The sequence below is a fragment of the Podarcis cretensis genome (assembly GCF_951804945.1).
Source record: "Podarcis cretensis genome assembly, chromosome: 2".
NCBI classification, from domain to species: Eukaryota; Metazoa; Chordata; class Lepidosauria; order Squamata; family Lacertidae; genus Podarcis; species Podarcis cretensis.
The window spans coordinates 56,937,833-56,950,149 of record NC_137171.1 but is presented as its reverse complement, the minus strand read 5'-3'; the positions used below and the strand labels follow the sequence as shown (position 1 = coordinate 56,950,149).

Sequence of the window (12,317 nt, the reverse complement as noted above, 5' to 3'; positions counted from 1 at the left end):
TTCTTGTCTCTGCATGCAGTTTTTGGCACAACAAAGTGCCAGAATTCTGACTCATCTGCTATTCTGTTGCAGGCTCTTGCTCCACAAATTATGGCCAGAAATTTGATCTGTTGAACTTTAATTGTACAATGAAGTTTTGCTTACAGTGATTAAAATTCTGACCTCCATATTTATGCCTGCAATTGTCTTATCCTTGCCATACGGTTCCTATCTGAATGCTTCAGTTGCCATAAACAAGCAAGAAAAGAAAATATACAGCCTACATCCTAATATTAACTAGTGATGTGATATAGCTCCTCAGCAAAATTTGGAATCAAGTCAGTGGTCACACGCACCACTGGATTACTGTTGCAGAAAATGTTTACTTTCCCCCTCGAGTTCTGCATTGACCTGTAAATTCAATTACACCTTCCTATATTAAAATGTCATTGTCTTTATCCAAACGGTGGATGCTAATTTTACCACAAACAGAGTTAAGCAGAAGCCACCAAAGGCTTCAGTAACCACTGGGAACCATTTGCAGATCCTAAGCATTGGAGAATTGTGTAGTCCATGAACATTATTATGAACTCGGCAATTACATATTGAACTTCAGCAATATCACAATAGGCACTGGCATTCCTTTCAGTTGATGGTAGACTGTTGCCTCTGCAGCAAACACTTCTCTACACTCTACCGTATAGTACAACAAGTGGTTATCCACTGAGTACAAGAGCTAGATGAGAAATAATTTCCTAACCCAATCACATCTGCATTTGATAAATGTTTTGCAGAGATGATGCAATTAACATTAACGCCAAAAGATTTGTTCCACTATAAATCTTCATTTTTAGCTCACTTGTACTACAGTAAAACAACTTTATTTTAAGCAAAAATATCCAATTCCTTTAGTCTTTCCCCCACAGGCTGAAATCACCATGGTTTCAAAGTAAAACACTTTGTACAGTCCAGAAGTAATGTGATCAGAGTGCATCTCAATTGCTTGCCTATATACATCAAAGCAAGGTATAAAAAAGCTGTGCATTTTTAAAGACCTGTACACCTTTCAATTTCAAACACCCTGCTGATTCTGAAAAATAAACCTTTCTCAAAACTAGATGTGCCTTCATTTAAAAACTAAAGCTAACTTCACAAGTAAAATTCCATGTGATTAGGAAGTATCTTGGCAATACTGAGTTACTGTGACTTTATTGAACTGCACTAATTGTTTTGATGAATTTGTTGTTGTTTGCTTTATATGCTATTGTCTTTGACAGTATAGTGATTTCAATGTTTGTTGTTCTTTAATACTATTGTGATTATTGTAGGCCACTTTGAGCTCAACATTCATTTTTGGTAAAGCAGAATACAAAAATTAAACCTACTAAATCAACTCAAATATCATGCCAAAGACTGTCATTCTGGAAAAGTGTTTTGCTTCCAAATGCACCTAGAAATACACCTGGGAAGGATTTTTTTTTAACAACTACATAGAAAACATGCCTGCTGCTTTTCAACTATTTGGGTTTATTCAAAGCTAGGCTAAGTTGCTGTTTTCTAAGTATGAGGTAATGATGAACCATCAGGAAAGCACCCCAGAGTTTACAGAGGTGAAACCCGTGAGGCAGATAGAAGAATTTCAGCCAAGGCAAACTGGCTGATGAACAAAGAGTTATTACTTTAAAAGCATCTCAAAAAAAATTCATGCTCTCCAGAAGGTATCTGTTTCTTATTCCATCTCCAGGGGGTTACATTCATTTAGCAATAAAGGTAGAAAAGTTATACTGACCCTGTGCTACCGACTTTCTTTTCTGTTACAGCTGCATGAGCAATAAATGCAATTATAATTTCAGTACCAGAGTCTTGTAGAATGCCACATTATGAAAAAGCTATTTTTTTTAAATTTCATATGAAGGGCCATAGCTCTTGGAAGAGAACATGCTTCAATGAAAGAGAACCTAGGATCATAGGGTTCAATTCCTGCTATCTTAAGTGAAACAGATTTCAGGTTAACGGGTGATATGAAAGACATCTGAAAGAAACTCTGCAGTGTGTCTCAGTCAAAGTAGACAATACCAAGCTAGACAGGGCAATTGTCTCACTCAACGGTTTTCTTAGATTATTATGCTAAAGTATGGTTTAACATGAAGTCAGTGAGTCTCGGGCACTCTCTCTTTTCCTCTCTTTCTCTGGCATGGCTGTAAGGATGAGACTGGAAGTTTTCACTTCCATTAAAAAAACCTAACCAAAATTCATCATTATGTTCTTATGTGAGAGGCCAGAGCAGAGTGTACATAAACAAAAAAATGATGGTTTATTGAAACAAGTCAACTTCAAACCATAGTGTATGAAGTTGGCTTGTTTCCTTAAAGTTTAGGGTTGGCTTTAAACCAGAATTAATATTAACCTGTTTAGGGTTTGGACATAGCACTGAAAATGGAAGTGGCATCTTCCTTGGGACAGGGGTAGGCCGTGAGGGTATGCCTTGAAGAGGCGTTAGGCCATGAGGATGACTTCAGTGTTATGCCCAAGCCAGGCAAATACAAGGCAGCTTCATATGTTCTATCAATTCAGTTTTCACTTCTTATTAGAATGGCTTTAAAACTATCCGCAAGGGAGCTCAATAAACAACATAAAAAACAATGTGGCTGCAACAGTTATAAAAAAATGGTTGGGAAAGGAAGAAAAGGGGTCAGAGACTGAAAAAGGTCATTATCAAGTGGTCCAATAGAAATATTTCTCATTTCAGTTTTGTGCCAGGCAGCACAAATTATAATGAATAAAACATTCAAGTCAACATCGCTGGTCTAGCACTGCCACAAATCTTGTACTGTGTGTTTTAATGAGTAAAGGAATAAAATATTAGCACCCAAGCCTACTAACTATGGCCTAAAATCTCCTTAACTTGTGCTGTCTGTGTCATTCAGACATAGTTTGGAGCCAAGAATGAACTATAGACAGCTATAAAAAGTAAAGGAGAAGAAAATAGTAAGGAGAAGTTTGTGCCTGGAACAAAAAATGCACTTAGAAATGATTCTGCTGATGGGTCAAGGAAAGATGCTCCCTATTCCACAATAGAGCTCCAATGAAGTGGTTTGATTTGACTATGGCATATTGCAACTACAATATGACTGCATCCTACATGGTGGGGATTCTGCATATACAGGTGGCAACCATTTTAGGCATGCCCAATTGATGCACAGTCACCAACACATGAATCCTTTTGGACCCAGAAAAGGGCAAAATGAAGGCAGAATGGGGTGGGGCGCACTTATGCATGGCCCGCTGACATGTGTGGGGGCCAGGAACAGAACCCTCATGCAAAATGGTCACCACATGTACGTGAAAATTGCATAACCCAAATCCTTTGGAGACACCTTGCAGATAGCGGAGGAAGGGAAGAGAGCAAAAGAATCCCTAGTACTCCCAGAACCAGTGCAGTGAGCGGGCCTTGTCCCCCAACAAAGGTGGACCTCCCTATGTGCCTGCTAACTCCAAACAGACTCAGTGCGAAAAGAGCTTTTAAACTCTCTGTCTTGCTTGGATTTAACTTGTGCAACTTCAGCCAGCTCACCTCCAAACACACATGGCTGAAACTGCTCAAGATAAATGTGTGTAAGATGTGATTATCCTGTAACTTGTTACAACCACTCCTCATGTAGCTGGGACGAACTTTGCTTCATCACAGTAAATCACACTCTTGGACCTAGGACAATGGGCTCTTGACATCTCTAAGTCACCCAAGCTCACTATTTCAATCAAAATATCACATTAGCCCAGTGAAAGACTGACAAAGACTTGAAACACTTACTTTTGGTTTAGCCAGCTCCTTAATCTTCTCTATTTCTTCATCAGATAACACGTCATAGTACCTGACAATGTGAGGGCTGTCCCATTCATCTTCTTCTTTAAAAGGTGCTATAAGGAGGTGGGGATTTTGGTTCCCATTGTGGTACCTACAGAACAACCTCTTCTGTCTTCGAGGTGTCTATGAATAAATTCAGATAAATGTACTATTTTGAATGTTGAGTTTAGGTTCAGTCAAGGTTAATTAATCTCTACATATAAATAGACTTCAGTGTTATGTCTAATATTAATTGAGCAGTTATGCATTTATAATTTGTTGGGAAACCATCTTCATCTGAGAAAGGTTTCAAGGGGAGCTTCAAGAACAGCTTGACAATTCAACTAATGACCAAGGAGTGTGGTGGGATCTCCCTGACTGGGGATACCGTACCTCTAAGTATCCTGCACTAAGCAGGATGTTGAGAAGATGACCCACAAAGGGACCTTCCAACTCTTATTATTCTATATACCATGTTTGGTAGTTATGTCCCCAAGGATCAAATATAGCAACATGATACTTCAACAGCTCTTCTTAATCATTACTCACAAGTTAAACTGTTGCTTCTGGGGAAAAAAAAAGGTCTTAGCTTACAACTGGGGTCTCCACTGATACAAACAGCAGCAGAAAAGCTGGCTTTAAAGGGGTTTGAGATTATGATTATGAATAAATTGTCGGATATGATTCAAAGGGTCATACTGGTTTGGGGGATACAGATGACACCTGTTCAGAAATAGCAACTTTGTGATTTCCAGTCTGATACTGGGTTTGGAATTTTGACTCAGAAAGATTGTTTTGCTTTTGTTTTTGTTTGTATTCATTAAAAATGACTTAATGTTTAAACTAAAATATTCTGCAATCCTGAAATTCCCTGTGGACTTTTTCAGAAGCCAAAGGGTAGTGTCAGTTTGTTTCGGGGATGCATTCCCAGAATATTTACTGCAGCACGATAGGTTAAATCTGCCTTTGGAATGGTCTTTCTCTCACCATTTTCACACCTTCTCCTCTGCAAAGAGCCTCATAGATTTCACGCTCTGGCAGGTAGTCCTGGGGCCTTTCATATATCCCACTGTGCGTTGTTGGCTCTATCATATCTGAGGTCTCATTGATTGTCTTGGCTTCTTTTTCTTTCTCCAGCAGCCTCTCAAAGTACCGCATGTTGCTGCCTGCCCTTTCGTGACTGGGATCTTGGTTGGGAAAGAAAGGCAAGAGAGAGAGTGAGAGAGAGAGAGAGAGAGAGAGAGAGAGAGAATGAGAGAGAGAGAGGAGACAGATAAAGTGATACTATCTCAGGAATCTGATCAAAGGGAGACTTCAAGCCTACAACATTACACCAATTATTTTGTGCAGTCAAGTATACTCTCCCCTCCTCCCAACACTACTTGAAAAATAAAACCATGGAAAGCGAGCTCTCTGGAGTCAATTAAAGTTAAGATCTTGATTCTGGTTAAAAGTAAAAAAGCACACCAAGGAAAGAAGCAGTTCAACTGACTCTTTCAGTTTGATAAAGAATACTATTCCTGCTGTACCACATATGGCAGAAGGAGCAAACATGGTGCCCTCTAGGTGTTATTGGACTCCATTATCCACCACCACTGGCAATGCTGGCTAGGGCTGATGGGAGCTATAGTTCAATGCAACCTGGAAGACACAACATTATCTACCCCTGACATATAGCATCTCGTTGCCTTTAAAAGGAGCACAAGCTGTAGAATAAAGGAAGCATCTATTTTCATGATGATCTACCCAACAGCACATGCCAGTCAAGTAATGGAATGAGAAATTCTTTGCACTGCCTCCAAAATGAGGTAAACCTCTCTTTCTAGTATGCGTATGGTGGAGAGAAATACAAAGATTGACTCTAAGGTTCAGGATATTTCAGAGATCACTTGCAGAAAAAACTTCAGAACAGACTAGGGCAGGGAGCTGAAATGACAAGAAGTCATTCATTCTCCCCGACTCAAAATCTGCTTTCTGGGTTTAACTTTTTCTCTTGGAGAGGTTGCAATAGCTTTGTGGGATGGGAGAATCAGTGCTTAAAAATAAAAAGGCTGCCACAACAAAAACTGTATTTTGCCACTCATGGATGGTTGGCTTAGCCATATCACTCACTATTTGTTTTGCACCATTAGCCAGAAAAAGAATCCTTGCTGTCATTTAAAACAAAATCAACCCCTCAATCCACACACATCTTCATCCCTTACAGAACCAGAGATACAAAGCAAAGCATGCATGTACCATTCTTCACTGCAAGCACATGGGTTTGTAAGGGTGCCCGCACTGGAGGACATTGCAAATATCTTGCTTTAAATTTCCTGTGCATACAGAAGCAGCGAGAACATGGGTGTGAGCATTCCTTCTGTTGTTCAGTGATCTTTTCCAGTATTAGTTGCCGATGCCTAAGCAACCAGCCAAGGCAGCTAAGCTTTTGCCTCACTCAGAGTCAAAATAAACAAAATTAAAGCATTTTCAGGTTGTAAAAAAGCCTAGTATTTCCCTAGATCATTAATAGCATGTTTACTCCAGATGTACCTCTGGTTACGTACTTAATTTGTTCCGGAGGTCCGTTCTTAACCTGAAACTGTTCTTAACCTGAAGCAGCACTTTAGCTAATGGGGCCCCAAGCTGTTAGCCATGCCCCCAAACACTCTTTGTGAGCTGGGGTAGAAACACAGGAGACTGCCATGAAATTGAAGCTAAATGATGTTACTGAAATTTCCATCTTGAACTGTTACACATTGCTTCTCACCAGCCCTACAACAGACTAGACGATTAAAAGGAATATGCCAAATCAGCATTTCAACACTATCTCCCCTACTTCAATGCCAAATTTAACACCAGCATGTCATCATTCCTATAGGAATCACAAGTGAAGGCTGGTCCATTATGTCAAATGAAGCACTGCCAGCCCCCACCTGCCTGCCTTCTTACAACCAGTCCAGGGGGTGACATAATCTGTCAGCCTCCTCCTCCTCTGCCTGTGCTGCCCTGTTAGAATTCAGCAGAGGAAAGGGTGGGTACAGAGTTAGTTGGATCTGCCTGTCATTGGCTCTGGCTCCCTCTACTGTTGGTCTCCCTGCTTTCCCACCTATCACTGCTCTCCCCCCGCCCCGCCCCGCAATGGCTATCAAAATTTTGCCTGCTAAAAAAAAATCCAGAACAATGTTCAAGTTTTCATTGTTGGCGTAAGTGGAGGAATACCTAATGTGGTTCCTCCAGAAGTTGCTGGACTCCAATTCCCATCAGTTCCAGCCAGTATGGCCAGTGGTCAAGTGTGGAGGGAACTGTGGTCCAACAACATATTGAAGGCACCATGTTGGCTACCCCAGTTTAAGGGATTTCTGAGAGAAATAGATTGGATTATTGTTCCAGGTTAGATAAACTGAACTTTAATCCAAGTGACTGACTGATGCCAGATGTCACGAGGCAAAGGAGTGACTCAGAAACCTTCTACGTCTGCTAGTTTGCCAACACCACCATATGTTTCTGAAAGGAATTTAACAAATCTGTCCAAATGCGTGGTGATGTTGATGAATTATGCTCTCTAGACAATTCAGAAATCCTGCTGCAGGCAATGGTATTGCTTTTCCATTTTATATTCAGTGTAAAACATTAACATTTGATATAACATGACACCTCAGAGGGTTTTTAAAAGTTTAAAGTAAGTCAAGGATCATTTAATCACACATTTAGAGTGAAGCTGTAACAGCCAGCAACTAGCAAATGGCATGCAAAATGCATGAAATACCAGGAAGGGGATGGGGTACAGAGCATATAGGAGAGGAAGCTTAAGGGAAAGGAGCCATTTCAGGTCCAGTAACTTAACTTTAAACGCCTGGCCTTGTGAAGCATAAGGAAATAGAAGCTGAACTATTGTGAGCTAAGTTGAATAGTTAGTCTAAGTGTTTATGTACCCGAGGAGACAGATTCTACTCTATGGGAACAAGAGACTTTTCACTTGGCAGAAAATACCCAATCCTATAGTACAGCATGCTAAATTCAACAGGACTTCATTCCAAGTACAGTGGTACCTCAGTTGTCAAATATAATCTGTCCTGGAAAACCGTTCAACAACTGAGGCACAAAGTCAGCAAAGTCAATGGAGAAAAGCACGCAGCGGAAGCCTTTTGACTTCTGAGGCGTGTTCAAAAATGGAAGTAATTACTTCCGGGTTTTCAGAGTTCAAAAACCAAAATGTTCGGTTTCTGAGACGCTCGAAAACCAAGGTACCACTGTCTAGGCATATCATAGGGATGAGAAACACCTGCCCTCCAGAAGTTGTTGAACTCCACCTCCCATCATTGGTCAGGCATGATGGGAGCTGGTAGTCCAGTCACAGGTTCCCCCTCCCTGGCACACAGTGGTGAGGCATCAGGAAAGAAGTGAAAATCTTGGCAGGATTTCAACACAGAAAGCAGGATGACTCTATGCAATGAAGCAAGTTGGTTGGTTGTCTCTCACTCCCTCCCATTTATGGAAACCTCTACCGGATTAAAGCTGGTTCCATGCCCTCTCTGACTGCTTTTGTCTGTATAGAATGTGCCCTTCAAATGTGATGTCTCCTGTGTACAGAAACCTCTGACTGTAGTGAGGCTGGAATGTAGCACTGCCCCGCCCACTTTCAATTTAGGCCACGCCCACCTCTGGCACATGATCCCTGGAAGGTTCTCCAGAAAGCAGTGCAGTCCTTAGGCTGGAACGCAGTTCCTCTGCCCTGGTCCTAAATGTTTACCATATCACAAAAAGCAGCACTTTATCCTACTTTGGCTTCTCCACTTGAGGTGCAGGTAGCTTTCCAGCGTGCTAGAAGAATGCATGATTTGTCCTTCTTACCAAGAGACACCAACCGCCTCGTGAGCTCCATAGCCCTTTGTATGTCGCCAAGTTGGAAGACGCCATAGCTGAGATAATCCAGGATCTCCGCCTTCGTGATGGCTGCCTCTTCACCATCATCATGCTTTTTCAAGGCCTGCTGCATCCAGAGCACGGTGTGGTAATAATCCGCATCATTATACGCTGTTTTGCCCATGCTAAAGCAGTCGTCCACTGTCAGGACTGATCTGTACTTTGTTCCTGAATTGAGAGACGCAAATCTTAAGTAAGACCTAGTGACTTCTACTCACATTTACAACTTTCCTGAAGACTAAAGCCATCTGGAATTCCATTTATCACCCTCATGTTTTCAAATGGACGCACTGAGCCAATGTCCCTTTTTCTCTGTCAGGTACAGGTCTTCAGCTCCAAAGGCTGCTCTTGCTGCTGAAGGCACCTAGAGACCATTCAGCTTTGAGTCCTGTAAAACCTGGTCTCAGCTTCTCTGGCTCCTTTCCACCTGGCCTAGTCCAGACTAGCTTTGGGGTTGTAGCTGGGGGCGATGCCTTGCATTTGATATGTTGTACTGTTTTGCTGCTATTTGAGACATTGTGTTTGCAATTCCATTAGCGGCACACTAATAAAATGATGATGAAAATCCAAGAAAACAATGGATTTCTTAAATGACCTCACCTGTCTACCTACAACACCTACAGAACCAACAATGTCTGTGCATGTTCACTGGTCTCATGCTGCCTTGGCACACTGCAGACTATTGAAAAAGCAAACCCAGAGAAAACTGACTTGGAAGTCACTTGATTTCAGCCTCTCACTCACTTTCCTTCCAGCTGGGGCCTAAAGGGGGATGGCTGGAGCCAGGAGGGCACATTCCATCCAGGACACAACCTCTGAGCTCAAACCCCCCCCCCCCATTTTTAGGATCCTTTAAGTTGCTAGGCAGGCCACTTGCAGTTGAAAGGACTGGGGTGGGGGCAGTTGAAGAAACATATTTCCTTTTTTGCTGTGCAGCTGAAAGTGAGGAACCAAGCACTCCATTGAAGAGGACGTCATTCTTTCCCTTTTTCTAACTCTTGGCTGACATACATTAAATAACTTGAAAATGAAAAGCACTGGTGTGTTTTAATAATGCAGTGCTTGTTGCCACCAGTGGAGAAGAGGGAACATGAAGAACATTCAGAGCCCAAATTCCTCCTTCACAAAGGATCCTTTAAACTACAATGAAAGCCCTTCTGCTTTTAAAAAAGATGCAGGATGAGCAGAAGAACGCAAAGAAAGAGTGTCCTGAAACATGCCTTCTCTGAGCCCAGTGCTTCCACCCACCCACCGGGCCCTTTTTAACTTCAATGGGAGGGCTGCCTTTTTGCAGCTCAGAGCCTAGGCATGGTATGTCATTTGTGGTTTGTTTCTCAAACTTGGCCCTCCAGATATTTTTGGCCTACAACTCCCATGATCCCTAGCTAGCAGGACCAGTGGTCAGGGATGATGGGAATTGTAGTCTCAAAACATCTGGAGGAAGCCTGCTCCAAACCATGAGGGATAGTGAAGGTTTGTTCTTCACTACTCACGCTTTGTTTGTTTCACTCAAACAAAGTAAACAAGCATGGATGTGCCCAAGTGGCTTGCCTGGCGAGGTAGAGCTGTAATGCTGGCTTTCCCAGCAGCAATGCCACTGCTTCTAACCAGGGCGGAGATGGCACACTATGGAAGCCAGCCACTTCTGCACACATGGATTTGGATGACACAACAAGTAAAGCTACCTGTGGTTTGTTGCTCTCAACACGGCCAGGAGCAAGGAAGGAGTGAAGCAGGGACTTCTGGGCAGTGTGCACAAGTACACTCCTCTTTCAGACTTAAACAACAGTTAAACATTACTATGGCTTAATGTGATGTGCAAACCCAGGCTGTATGTTCAAGTACTGAGTGCAAAGTATTATCCAAATAGCCTGGAGAACCTCACAGAACTGTTGTGAATCTAGATTTTGTCCACAAATGGAACAACATACCCCTACTCTAAGCTTCAGTGCCCTGATTTGGAGAATTAACAGATTGTGGGCATAATTCTTTGATGGTGAAACTATATTTATATACATTTGCCTGCGGACATTCATAGTCACTACTTTCCAAATAAACTGATCCATGTGAGAAACCAGAATGAATTAATGCGATTTAAAGCCAAACATGTTTATACTCAACACGAAGCCTGTGTGAGTTACTTTTCTTGCTTAAAAAATGTTCAAATGCATGAGAATTTCAATTATCACCAGAGTGTTAATACAGTTTGCCAAGTTCTTGTTCTGCTTGAAAATCCTACGTGGTGACCTTAAAATGCCCTCTAGTCCAGAAATACTGAGCTAACATACTAGTCTTAAGGAGAATAGCTCTACTTAAGCAGTGCCTGCATTTGCAAAAAGAATTCAGCCAACAATTTAGATTCTGTATTCTTGTTGGAAACATAAGCAAATTGCAACAAACTATGACGAGAGTATTATAAATCTCCAGGCTTGATTCTGTGGTTTCATGTTGATGCTCTAGATATGGCTTAGTAGGCTTTTCCAAAATCTGGTGAAGATTACAAGACTTTCATGGCTGACCACAGGTCTGGAAATGCAGAAAAACTGGCACGGTACCACCACCAGCAATTGTGTTTGAGAGGAAACTCACCATAGAAGAAAACTTTGCTTCACCGCTTACTCAACTGTTATTGAACATATATACTGAGAAACTAAAACACAAGAATCAGTGTGTTTAATGAAGTCAACAAGTAGCTTCTGACCATCACCTGGAAATGCTCCTTTTGATATTGTTTCCGGGTCAAGCTTGTAGGTGTCCTGCAAACGCATTAATGCCTTGGCAGCTCCCGTCTCATCTTCTTCATTTGGGAAGAACTGACGATGAATTGTGAGATTTGCAATAAAACCTTTATTTGAACAAGACGGAAATGGTTAGCACTATGGGTCTCAGATGCATATAAGTGATACCAGATTAGTTGGCAATTGGAAACATTTATTCTATCTACAACAATCCCTTCTGGGATTCCAACAGATGGAATTTAAACATGAACTATCAATGTTCTCATCGGGCTCTGTAAAACTATAAATATATATATATATATACCGTAGCTTTTGCTATTTGGCATGAAGATAAAAATTCATGAACTAAACATGCAAGAGATATTAAGGGGGGAAATCTGAATAAGCAAGCAATTAAAAGTGGGTTTAGGCAACAGGGAAGGAATATTTGGAGCTTTCTAATGAAGTGTTCCACGTTCAGCAGGAATTGAGAGCCTGCATCCATTCAGTTGTTCTTAAGACTCCAACTTCCATCTACTCCTGCCAGCATGGTCAATGGTCAGGAATGAGGGGAGCTGGAGTCTAACAACATCTGGAGTGATACAGGCTCATCCCATCCAGAGTAATGGGGTCCAATACATGATGCACTCAATGGCTTTCCCAGTACCCAATGGTTCAGCTCGGATGTAGCAACAAAACCATGAATTGGTTATTGGAAATAAGCCTCAGATTTGCACATTGATCCTCCTGCTTTTCCTCACATGCTCCAAATCCCAACCTCACCACCTAGTTTAGACAAACCATATCATGCTATAGTTTCCAATTCTGGTTTGAAGGCTAACTGTGATTTGCACAAACCGTTGTTTGACCAA

General features: G+C 41.6%; 1 protein-coding gene across 5 annotated transcripts in view; it reads right to left on the bottom strand.

Annotated features, from left to right (window-relative positions):
* P4HA2 (prolyl 4-hydroxylase subunit alpha 2) overlaps positions 1 to 12,317 on the bottom strand; it is a 46,710-nt gene that overhangs the window by 11,743 nt on the left and 22,650 nt on the right. For all 5 annotated transcript variants that reach the window (XM_079966563.1, XM_079966561.1, XM_079966565.1 and 2 more), the window contains 4 exons: positions 11,436 to 11,573; positions 8,657 to 8,896; positions 4,811 to 5,010; positions 3,791 to 3,967 (listed from right to left, as the gene is read on the bottom strand). In XM_079966563.1, the coding sequence (XP_079822689.1) occupies positions 3,791 to 3,967; positions 4,811 to 5,010; positions 8,657 to 8,896; positions 11,436 to 11,573 (755 nt within the window). The remainder of the gene's footprint in view (positions 1 to 3,790; positions 3,968 to 4,810; positions 5,011 to 8,656; positions 8,897 to 11,435; positions 11,574 to 12,317) is intronic.